The sequence below is a fragment of the Dipodomys merriami genome, unplaced genomic scaffold, assembly GCF_024711535.1.
Source record: "Dipodomys merriami isolate MVZ:Mamm:240054 unplaced genomic scaffold, mDipMer1.0.p SCAF_17, whole genome shotgun sequence".
NCBI lineage: Eukaryota > Metazoa > Chordata > Mammalia > Rodentia > Heteromyidae > Dipodomys > Dipodomys merriami.
The window spans coordinates 8,372,899-8,385,270 of record NW_027203048.1 but is presented as its reverse complement, the minus strand read 5'-3'; the positions used below and the strand labels follow the sequence as shown (position 1 = coordinate 8,385,270).

The following is a 12,372-nucleotide window of genomic DNA, read 5'->3' as shown; positions in this document are numbered from 1 at the left end:
CAGCTCTCTCCTTCTGGCCTCGCAATGCCAGACTTCTCACAGTGACCTCTTCCATGCTTCTGACTGCTCTCCTCTGCTAGCACTGCCCTCTCCAGTGTGGCCACTACTACCACTGCATACCAAGACCTGGTGCCTCTGTAATCCTCGTCTTACCTCTCTTTCGTGGCATCCAGTGCTTGAGTTGCCATAGCTTCCTTGCAGACACACCTTAAATAGATGGATGTTTGGGTAGATGGTGATGCCCTTCTTGCTCTGATGTCTTCCATTGGTCAGACTCGTTTTCATTCATGTGTCCCACCATCACCTGCAAATTAATGTGGCAAACCACAAGCTATTTTGAAATCACAGAAAATGAAAGTTGAGTGGGATGTAGAAGGCCATCTCAACTGAATCTCCAGGAAACCTGATCACCCTCCCTTCTCTATCCATGGTGCCAGCATCTGTTGGTCCCTCTCTTGGGGAGAGCCCTGAAGCCATGTTCTGCTCTTGACATCATAGAGGGCATGAGGAGCAGCCCGCTGTCCTTCTGTTGGTTCAAGGTCCCTCTCTCCTTTCCCAGCTAGGTTTCTGCCAGTAATTAGTCATGCTGGAGCCTGCTGAGTCAGAAGAGCCTTGTGAGTGGTTTGTGGCCAGACTGGAGTGGTAAGGCAGGACTTTCTAGGTATATATCTCTGGGTCCCAGGAGACAAGCCCAGAGGGCCAGATCCTGCACATGTTCTGGTCCAGAACTCAGTGAGTGAGAGGGACCAAAAGGGACCAAGCTGTGGTCCCTGAGATGCTCCTGTGGGGTCATGGTGTAGGAAGGGCCACACAGCGCCACACAGCCCAGGCTCCAGCTGTACAGGAGAGCCCTACATTTTGTACAATAGTCTTCATTTCAAATATTGCATGTGTTTTAAGCAAGCATGACTAAATCCAACATTTCTTTTCATGTGATACTATTTTCACTAACAAAATTATTAAATAGCTTCCTCATTGGATGTATGTGGGTATAATGTTTTTATGTAAATTAACTCAGAAACAAATCCTTCATCAGAGCATGTGTTATGATCTTGCAGTTGAAAAAACATGGTCACTAGGGGGCTTGACACCTTCTGCTGGGACAACAGGGTCTCCCCAAAGCCCTCCAAGCTGTATTTAGATGGGGCTCAATGAGGTGGCTCCAGCTGTGCCAGCCAGGAAGAGAGTGCCAGTGATCCTGGGGGAGGGGACAGCACTGGAAGTGAAGCTGTCATGGAAGTGGACCAGGAGGAGGCCCTGGCCAACCCAGCTAGCCTGGGAGCAGGTACCTCATGGGTCAGCTCTGGCTCAAGGTGTGTCTGTGCCCACAGGAAGAAGAGCAGGAGGAAGCTCGCAGCAAGGAGGAACGCCAGGAGCCCAGCGCCACAGCACGGAAGGTGGGGAGACCTGGCCGGAAGCGCAAACACCCACCGGTGAGTGTCCTGTCTCTCACTCACCACATAAGTCCATGTGACAGACACTTGAAAGCAGTGGCACTGCAGGACCCTAGAGACCACACCAGCTCCAAGCTCCCTCCAGCTCCTCTGTCTTTAAAGTACGCACATTCCTCTGTTTTCCACGTTAACAACTAGAGGCCCTCAGGACCAGGAGACTTGGTGGATGGGTATTGGAGCTGAGATTTCAACTAGGCCTCTGACTCTCAGCCTCCTTTTAGAGGAGACAACAAGAGAGCCCGTCAGACTCCCTAGTCTGGACTGCGAGCATACTCTCCCCTCCTGCTTCCCCCTTCCCCCTCCCACAAGCAGACCACCCCTTGCAGAACCACACACCTGCCCTGGGCCTCAGCCCCCACCTGGGCACCTGCTCACAGAGAAGGGCAGAGATGCAGGCTGACCTGTAGGGAACCAGATGCTGGTGAAGTCCTGCAGGGGTGGCCAGCCCACAAGCTGGGGACTCCTGGGGTCTGTGCAGCTGAGCGATCTGGGGTGAGCTCAGGGACAAGGCTGTAGGCCTCCTTGCTCCTGAACCTTGGAGACAGCTGGTTCCTTTCTTTTAGCCCCTTCCAGCTGAGAATGGTAAACTTGGAGCTAGAAGGCGAGGGGGAGCCTGGACTGGGGATTTGTAATTCAGTCCTTCAAGGAAATGTTCTCAGCGGGGCAGGGAGCCCAGGCTTTCCCAGCAGAGGTAGGGAGGTGGGCTGCAGAGGGGCTGGAGCGCACAGCTGCCCATTCCGCTTGAAAATGCGAAGCAGGGAGCCAAAGTTAGACGACTTCACTGGTAAGAAATTTGAAACATTTTCAGATTAAAGTGAGCACAGATATTTTATGGCCTGGAGTGAAAAATTCACAAGACAACGAAAGGACAAAGTGGGACTTCAAAAGAATTTCTGGTTTGCGGCAGGACTGTTCTGGCAGGAGGCGGTGGGCGTGGGAGCCCAGCTAGAGAGGAGAGGGGTCCCATATGACTCCATGTGCGCCCCACCCTCCTGAGGCTGGGGCCTGGGCTCTGCAGAGCCAGCTCCCTTTCCCCTGATTTAGTTGCTGGGGACCAGAGCCGCCACCTGTAGCAAATAAAGACTCGGTGACCCTTTGACTCCAATTTGTAAGTCTCTCCAGTCAGAGGGAAGGCACGGCATGGGGATGGGGGTGGGGAGAGAAGGTCTGTAGTCAGCGGACAAGAGAAATGGCCAGCAGATGGCCAGCAAGAGAGAAGGAGGGCTTCACAGAGTGGAAGTGGACCAAGGAGGGTTATGTTTGGGGACTCCACAAGATCTGGGTGAGAATTTCAGCTCCACAACTCTCCTGCACGTGCTGGGGACAGGCACAGCCGGAACCTTTGGTTCTCTTCTGCATCTTTAGAGGTGAGAAGGATGCTGTAATGAAACAGCAGGATGGGTTCAATCCCCACCACTGGGCCTGCACCCAGCTAAATCTTTCCTCTTAAGAAAGCATGGCAGCCGGGCGCTGGTGGCTCACGCCTGTAATCCTAGCTACTCAGGAGGCTGAGATCTGAGGATCACGGTTCAAAGCCAGCCCGGGCAAGAGAGACCTTGAGACTCCTATCTCCAATAAACCACCAGAAAACCGGAAGTGGCGCTGTAGCTCAAGTGGTAGAGCGCTCGCCTTGAGCTGAAGAGCTGAGGGACAGCGCCCAAGCCCAGAGTTCAAGCCCCACGACCGACCAAAAAAAAAAAAAAAAAAAAAAAAAGAAAGCATGGCAGGGCTGGGAAGGTGGCTCAGTGGTAGAGCGCTTGCCTTGCATGCATGAGGCCCTGGGTTCGATTCCTCAGAACCACATAAACAGAAAAAGCCAGAAGTGGCTCGGTAGCTCAAGTGATAGAGTGCTAGCCTTGAGCTAAAGAGCTGAGGGACAGCGCCCAGGCCCAGAGTTCAGGCCTCACAACCGACAAAAAAAAAAAAGAAAGAAAGAAAGAAAGCATGGCAGACACAGTTTGGGAGAGGAAACCGTGCCTGTGTTGACCATTTTCCAGCTACATGTCCTTGAGCCAGTTACTTCTCAATGCCATTTCTTCATTGGTAAAAGAGGGCTGCTAATATTAACTAGCTTCCTACCTTCAGGGCTGGCTAGCTAATGAACCCCGGCCATTGTAGGGGTCCAGGTCACAATCTGGGATACAAGTGTTAGGGGTGAGGCCCAGCATCAGCCTCTGGTAGCTCTGATAGGAGACACCTTACATTCTGTGCAAGTTGCAGCCTGGATGTGGTCTAAGGTCTTGTCCTCAGTGACGCCTGCCGTTGCCTGGACTCTCAGGCAATTCCCTGGGGACCAGGGAGGAAGCTGCCTGACCCAGATGGTGGCAGGGACACCCTGCATGCTGCAAGGACAGAGAGATGGCCCAGAGAAAGACAGCACCACCCTTGGTGGCATTTCTGCTGCATCTAGGGGAAGTTCATGGTCCCAGCCTGGCACTTGTAGGGCCAGCACTGGTCCCTACCCCTCCCCTGTAAGAGCGCAGCCTGCTGGAAGGCACCCTTGGGACTTGCTACAGCTGTGGCCCTGGGAACAGATTACCAGGGAGCATTAAAGCATCTGAATACTGTCCAGCTAAGATGGAGAGGGCAGGGAGCTTGGCTCCATCCTGACAGCTATAATCAGGAGAGGCCCAGGAGAAATGACACTGGCAGGAGGCAGTACTTCCTTTGTGCAAACTGCTCCATTGACAGTGGACAGGGAGGGCCAAGGTACATCACCTGCTCCTCCCTGCTCCAAAGCTACAAGATCTTTGGCTCCCTCTTGCTCCTCCCCACTTCCGCAGGGGTCTGTCCATGGGTGCTCTCCTGCTGCCTGTGACTGCACCCTCCCCAAAACCAGACTCACCACTCAGAGGCCCAGACCTGTGTACTCACTAGATCTCCCATCTCTTTTCCTCTCCTTCACATGAGGGGCAGCAGAAGCTCAAAGACTTACCTTCCCATCTGGTGTGCCAGAGAGAAGAGGCCACTCCCTCACAGTGATTACTTTACCTGACATATCTCTGTCCATGAATCTCTAAGAACTCCATTTCTTGGGAGACAATATCCAGAATATTTTATCTGGCATTACCATCTGATCGCTCCATCTTCCTCACCAGCTCCCAATACCACCTCTGTAGTTATAAAACTACATCTTCTCACCATCCCTTGAACACACCAAGCTCATCTCTCTTGCTGCTGTAGGCTGCTCTGCAGCCTTCCCTGCCCTCTACCTGCCCCAGAGCCATGACACTTCAAAGCACCTTGAAAATAAAGACCTGTTCAGCCAGGATTACCCATTTGGCCTCTCCCTGATCTGTTTGTAGAATTAATACAATTGAATTACTGAAGAATCAAAGACAAGTTACAAGCCTAGACTACAAGCATTAATGGTCTACAGACCTTACTTCTAAAACAGTGGTGGTAACTGGTCTGCATAGAACTTGAGAATTCATGTATTTCTGTGGTGCTAAGAATGGGACCTTGAGCTTAGTTCATACTCAGCGAGTACTCTACCTCCAGTCTTAGGAGTTTGTTTACCAATTTGATATTTTCCCACATCCATATATATGCCTGATGGGTTTTTTTTTTTTTTTTTTTTTGGTCGGTCGTGGGGCTTGAACTCTGGGCCTGGGCGCTGTCCTTCAGCTCTTCAGCTCAAGGTGAGCGCTCTACCACTTGAGCTACAGCGCCACTTCCGGTTTTCTGGTGGTTTATTGGAGATAGGAGTCTCACGGTCTCTCCTGCCCGGGCTGGCTTTGAACCGCGATCCTCAGATCTCAGCCTCCTGAGCAGCTAGGATTACAGGCGTGAGCCACCAGCGCCCGGCTCCTGCCTGATGGTTTTGATTTTTATCTCACTGTATAGAGAATTCTGTTTTATTTGTGTGAGTATGAGGGCTTGAACTCTGGGCCTGGGCAGACACTGTCTCTTAGTTTTTTCACTCAAGGCTGGCATTCTACCACTTGAGCCACACCTTCACTTCTGGGTTTTCGCTGGGTAACTAGAGGTAAAAGTCTTGTAGACTTTCCTATCCAGGCTGGCTTTAAACCTTGATCCTCAGATCTTAGCTTCCTGAGTAGGATTACAGGTGTCAGCCACTAGCACCTGTCTGGATAGAGAATTTTAAAATCCAAAATCAAAATCCGGCCTTGTGCCCCAGTTTGCAAAGCAGATGTAAGGGGCATCCTGTTCACTAGTTTTGATTCTTTTTTTTTTTTCTTTTTTTTTTTTAATTTAATTTAATTTTATTTGAGAACATACTGTACAGAGGGGTTACAATTACATTGGCAGGATAATGCATACATTTCTTACCAAGCATTGCAGCCTCCTCCTTTGTTTACCCTTCACCTCCCTTCCCAGCCTCCCCCCTCCCCCCCCCCACCGACATTGTAAAGCTTGCTTTGCTAGTTTTGATTCTTGTTACCATCCTTTTTGCATAAGCACTCCAGGAACCACATAGCATTCGTCTACCCTCAGTGAGACCTGAGTAAAGGTTATCTGTGCAGTCTGTTATTGCTCATAGAGGCCTGTTGCAAATGAACATGAGCCAGGTAGATGGGTCCTCAGTCTGACCATTTCCACCTTCAGAGGAAGAAACTCCAAGGTTCAGAGTGGATTCATCACTTGTATCTCAACACCTCTCAACTTCGAAGCCCATGATACTCTTTCCCCCTCACCATGCAGCCACATGGTCTAGCTGACCAGGTATCCAAAGACTCTTTGAACGCAGGATTGTTTGAAAAATTATATAGACTATTCCAAAAACATTCAAAGAAATAGACCTGAGGGAGGCCATTGACCCAAACAGTAGAGAGCCCAAGTGGGGAAGGCTGCAGTGGTCTGAGGACTAGGTGTGGGTGGGTCTGCTTAATACCAGGCAATGGCCTGGTTTCACTGCACCACTGGCTAGAGCCAGGATGCGGCCAGCAACAGGAAACAGGAAGCCAGCTGCAGGGCTGGGCGGGACTTCGGAAGGGAGCTGGAACCTGGGCCAGAGCAGGCTGGCCAGTGCCTGTGGAGGAGAGCTGGGGGCCAGTGTGGGAGGCTGAGCCTGTGTCAGAGGGGAGAAAGGGTCATCTTCCTGTTCCCCAGGTCCTGAGGACGGTGCAGGATGACAAATGAGGCTGTCTGAGACTGGTTCCTGCTGGTCAAATGCCCAGACAGCTCTGCAAAGGCTGGAGGATTTAGGGGAGGGAGTCTGCCTTTGCCCACCAGAACTGGAGGCTGAGGGTGGGCCAGGGGGCTGTGACCTGCCTTGTAGGATCCCTTACCCTGTTTACTAACTGTATGCATTTATTCATTGAGGGTTTATACCCACCAACTTCCTCCAGGGTTATTTTTGCTTAGTGGGAGCATTCTGAGGTCACCTCTTGCTAAGAATAACCCAGAAAGGGTGGGAGGAGGAGGAAGGGGCTGGAGCTGGCACTGAGCTCAGCTCATCCAAGCTGGGGCTCCATGCTGCACAGCTGTGCTCTCCTGCCCTGCCAGAGGGAATGGGAGAGGACAGAACTGCCTCACTTGGGGCAGGAGGGTATAAGCTGAGGGGCTCAGGCACCCCGTGAGAGGTCACTGAGCCCCAATAATCAGCGGATATGCTTTTCCTCAGCAATTAGGGTTTTGTATTCTGTATTAATTTCCCAGCCTAACGGACCTGTTGATGCATCTCCAGATGCAGGTGGAGCTCAGAGCCCTTGTCTCCAGATCAAAATGCTTCTGTACTAGCCTGCTGAACCATGACTGAGTGACTCAGGCACTCTTGACTTTAGGGGCAAAACTTCCTGAGCCAGGTTCTCCCATTCCTGTGCTCCAGCCCCTGGTCACACCCTGTGGTGGCTTGTCCCTTCTGTGGCCCTCTCCTGTTGGGAGGTGTGAGGAAAAGGGGACTGTGATGCAGCCCTTGTGGTTCAGGACTCCTAGCTCTTGCCTGCAGTTTCCCAGTTGGAGCCATCAAGTCAGAACCAGGGGAGTCCACTATGGAAGTGGCATGGACTTCAGCTACTGTGGGATTTTCTAGGGAAATCGTGTAGATGAATGTGGGGCTTAAAAGAAGGAAGAGCCGAGGGGAAAATGACAGGCACTGTTGAGCTTTGCTGAGCAGCATAAGGAAAGGGATGCTGCTGGGGCAAGTATGTTGTAGGGGTAGGGAGGGCAGACACGGCCTGTGAGCAGAGGGGTCTGGCTGCTGTGTGGCATAGACCTTCATTTTTAAAATGTGCCCAATCTAGGTTGGAAAGGTAGTTTGTACATGGCCTGAGGAATTTTCCTTTAAAAAAAAAAAAAAAAAAAGACAAGAGTCTGGGCTGGGTCCAGTAATCCTAACTAATCAGGAGGCTGAGCTCTGAGGATCGTGGTCCAAAGCCAGCCCAGGCAGAAAAGTATGTGAGACTCTTATCTCCAATAAACCACTAGAAAACCAAAAGTGGCGCTGTGGCTCAAGTGGTAGAGCACTAGCCTCAAGCTGAAGAGCTGAGGGACATCGCCCAGGCCCAGAGTTCAAGCTCCAACACTGACCCCCCTCCTCCCAACAACAACAAAAAAGACAGAGTCTTGCTTTGTAGTCAGGCTGCCCTTCAACTCACAATCTTCCTGCCTTGGCTTCCTGAAGTGCTTGAACTGCAGATGTGTACATCATGCCCAGCAGTTTTTGCTCTTTTTTCTTTTGGAATTGTGTGTTTATCTGAAAGATGTGATAGTGTGCAGGCGTGGAAGTGCTGCGCGGGGAACTTGCAGACTTCCACCCTGGGGTGTGAGCCAGTGCCTGGAGTTGGAGTGGAAAGAAGGTGGATAGGTCCAGAAACCAGCCCCAAGGCCTTGGGGAGTCTTTGTGAGACTAGCGAAATGGCAGGGCCAGGGCTGCTGTCCCCTGGGGAAGTTTAGGAGAGGCAGGGGTGAAAGGATATGCTACAGGCCCCAGCAGTGACACAACAGGGACAGTACAACTGTCAGAGGCTGAGGCTTCTGAAGACAGCAGATGGAGACCACTGTGGATGGCTGATTTTAGGGCTGGGTGGTAGGTAGCGCCATGGTAGAGTGCTGCCTAGCATGGAACTTGAGTTCCACCCCCAGGGCTGCCAAAATGCAAATTATATAGCTGGTCTCTTTTCTTTTTTGGGGGGGGGGGTGAGGGTGGGGACAGAGTACACTATGTAGCTTAAGCTGTTCTGAAACTTTCTTCCTGCCTCAAGCTCTGGAGTACTGGGATTACAGGTATGTAGCACCCAGACCTAGCTAGCTAAATCTTACTGTGGCAGCATTCAAGTGAAATCTCAGAGTCACCATTTTGTTTTTCAGAAAAGCCCTCTGCCTATATGCGTTCCTCTCTGACTTTCACCAGAGTCATATACCCACAAGTCTCTGCCTCACTGTCCTCCTACAGGCTCAGTGGCACCTGCATCTGCTGCTGAGTAGGCTCTGGCCAGCCCACACATTCGAGGAGCATCATTGACCCTGGCTTCCTTTCCTCAGCCCACCTGGAGAGTTGTGTGCATTTCAGCTCTCCTGCCCCGGGAAAGGCATCAGTGAACTGGAAAAGTTCCAGAGAAGGGCAGCTAAACCGATCAAGGGGAAGGCCAGGCTGCCAAGTGAGGACAGACTAAAGAGATTATGTCTCTCCAGTGTGCAGGGACAGAGGCTGAATGAGCTTAAGTCCCCCTGGGAGGGACGGGATGAGCGTGGTGCTGCGGCCTGGGGAGGACACCCCTTAGACAGTCAGAGGAAAGCTCCATTTTCCATGGGGCAGTTCCCTTTCCCCAAACCTGCCACCTCCCATGGCAGACATGGGAAATAGAAATGACTTCAAAAGCCAGGCACTGGTGCCACACCTATAATCCTAGCTACAAAGGAGATCTGAAGACCACTAGCCCAGACAGGAAAGTCCATGAGACTCTTATCTCCAATAAACTACTCAGAAAAAGCCAGAAGTGGAGCTGTGGCTCAAATGGAAAGAGCACTAGCCTTGAGAAAATAAAGCTCAAGAACAGTGCCCAAGCCCTGGGTTCAATCCCCAGGACCAGCACCACATACCCTACACTCCCCCCCCCCCCAAAAAAAAAAGGCTTCAAAAGAGACTTAGACAATTGGATCTCCTGTGTAAGTGGCTCTTTCAAATAGAGCCACCAGCTCACCCTGGAGCCCTTTGAGGTTGACTTCAAAGAGCACAGCCAGGCCTCTTCCAGGTAGACAGGTGTCCCCACTGGAGATGATCATCAGTGGGTTGGCCACTCACTAGGCATGTTTCTTCTTGCCTCCTTTGCCTTGGCTTTTGACAGCCTAGCAGAGACTTGACAGAACCCTGAGGATCCCTGTCCCGCCCCAGCACGCGTGCGCACACACACACACACACACACACACACACACACACACACACACACACACACACACACACAGAAGAAAGAATGCTCTAGAGAAGAGGAGAAAGGCACACACACACACACACACACACACTGAAGAAAGAATGGTCTAGAGAAGAGGAGAAAGGCAGCTCCATAATAAAGATAGTATGGAGGAGCAGGGGTACCCAGGTTCTAAAATGGCTTTTGGTCCCTGGTCCTACTGTCCTTGACCCCACTGCTGGCCCTTTTAGCTTTTCCTCAGGGCAGGGGAGAGGGGACTGGGAGAGGGGAGGAAATAGCAAGATCTTTGTCTGCCTACTAGCTGCAAAGCATTGGAAGTCTGACTCCATTACTCCAGGAAGGCCGAGCAGGGGGACCTTTGGGGACCTGTCTTAGGAGCGGGCATGGGGTAGGCTGCTCTGGCTCTCCCTGCTGCCACAGGCCACTTCCTGCTCTCGGGCAGAGAGCTGCCAGGGAAAGGGGGCTGCAGGAAGGGCTGGGGACAGGCAGTAGTGGCCCAGTGCCAGTGCTTTGGGGGCAGGGCTGCCCTGCTTGCTTGGACACTTGGCTGTTTCCTGAAACTAAAGTCAACCTGGAAAAATCCAGGCTGGGTGGGGGCTGAGGGGCCCGCCGGATCTGAAGAACCCGAGGGAGTGAGGAGCGGCAGGGTGAGCGGAGGGCAACTTGGTATATTTTTGTTTCCGTTGCTCCTGGCATCCATGCGAACCTTTGCCCCCACTGAGGCAGTTGGTGTCTGTTTGCCAGGCTGGGGTGAACCCCTTGTGCGGCTGTGCATGTGTGACTGTGTGTCAAGGGCCCATGCTGGCTAGATGCCAGGGTTCCCGGATGGCTGAACCCTGCCAAGGCCTTAAAGGCACAACAGCAGACCTAGAGAAGGCAGGAGGAGCTCCTGTGGCTCCTGGCAGCAGAAGAGGGGGAGGGGCGCTGTGGAGCCTCCCCTCCCCCTCTGGCCCCTGCCTGAATGAGCACTGCGCCCCAGGCACCTGGGCCCCACCTCCCTCACCACATCACCCTCACACCTTGTACGCCTGGTTTTTGGCTTTTGTGTGTAAACATACTGTAATAAAGGAACTCAAAATCACACACACACACACCACCATGGTGAACCCTTTGCCCTGCCTTGGAGGAGACTGAGGCATGGGACTGGGGGCCTGGCTCAGCAGAAGGCCCCTTCTTACTGGCTTTTCCTTAAGGCAGACGCTGCCCTCTTCTGCACACAGAGCCTGCTTTCCTTCTGGGAACCATGGGATTTGCTGGGGCTCTCCTAACTTACCCTAGAGAGAGAGTTGGTCTTCAGATGCACTCCTGTGCCCGGGTCACCTTGAAAGCTTCACCATGGAGGACATGATCAGAGGCAAGCCTTGGGGCTTGTGTCCTCAGAAGAGTGAGGACAACTCTTGCTGCCTTAGGGTTGGGATAATTAAGTTTATTTATTTGATAAGCATATGGATGCCAGGTTTTGGGCCTGGTTCTGGAGAGCTGTACGTGGACAAAAAGAAAGAGATAAATAAGGCAGAGCTTGCAATCTAAGAGGGAGAGAGCCAATAAACAAATAATTAGGTTCAGTGTGGTGAGCAGGGTAATGAGATGGGGTGAGAAGTACTGTAAACAAGTGCAGTGTGCTGTGGGCCAGGACCGAGTGACTTCTGTGGAAGACTACCCCATCCTTCAAGGCCAGGCCAGGCCAGGCCAACCAGCAGCTGTTCACACCTGCTGGTTCCATGCTAGGGGCTTTGGAAGATGGGGATGGAGGGAGGCTAAGAAATCCAAAGGCCAGGGCCTAGCACCACGCTCTGGGGGCGCAGGGGGAGGGGATGAAGAGGGGAGAATTTTTTCTTTTCTCTCTCTCTCTCTCTCTCTCTCTCTCTCTCTCTTTTTCTTTTGTGCCAGTTACTAGGGCTTGAACTCAAGGCTTGGCAATGCCCTGAGCTTTTCTGCTCAAGGTTGGAGTCGTACCACTTGAGCCACAGCTCCACTTAGAGCTTTTTTGTGGGTTAATTGGAGATAAGAGTCTCACAGACTTTCCTGCCCAGGCTAGCTCTGAACTGTGATTGTCAGATCTCATCTTCCTGCGTTGCCAAGATTACAGGCATGCACTACAGGCACCTGGCAGACAGATTTTAAAATATTCCTTAACCAAGCACCAGTGCTTACTGTTTAGTGAATAGAGTTTTTGTCTAGGATGAAAAGGTTCTAGGGTGGATGATGGTGATGGCTTGCACAAAGTGAATGTACTTAATATATACTTGAAAATAGCTAAGATAAATTCTATGTATATTCTATCACAGGGTTTTGTTGGTCTTTTTGTTTGTTTCTAAGAAAAGCTGGGTGGTTCATACCTATAATCCTACTTACTCAGGGGTTGGGAAGGTGGCTCAGTGGTAGAGCGGTTGCCTTGCATGCATAAGGCCCTGGGTTCGATTCCTCAGTACCACATAAGCAAAAAGAAAAAAGCCAGAAGTGGCGCTGTAGCTCAAGTGGTAGAGTACTAGGCTTAAGCTGAAGAGCTGAGGGACAGCGCCCAGGCCCAAGACCGGACCCAAAAAAAAAAAAATAAGCTGTCATCTGCAGCTGCTGCCAGCACC

At 51.7% G+C, this 12,372-nt stretch overlaps 1 protein-coding gene across 3 annotated transcripts in view; it reads left to right on the top strand.

Moving 5' to 3' along the window:
* Dnmt3a (DNA methyltransferase 3 alpha) overlaps positions 1-12,372 on the top strand; it is a 116,637-nt gene that overhangs the window by 43,196 nt on the left and 61,069 nt on the right. For all 3 annotated transcript variants that reach the window (XM_070025150.1, XM_070025149.1, XM_070025151.1), the window contains exon 3: positions 1,332-1,433. In XM_070025150.1, the coding sequence (XP_069881251.1) occupies positions 1,332-1,433 (102 nt within the window). The remainder of the gene's footprint in view (positions 1-1,331; positions 1,434-12,372) is intronic.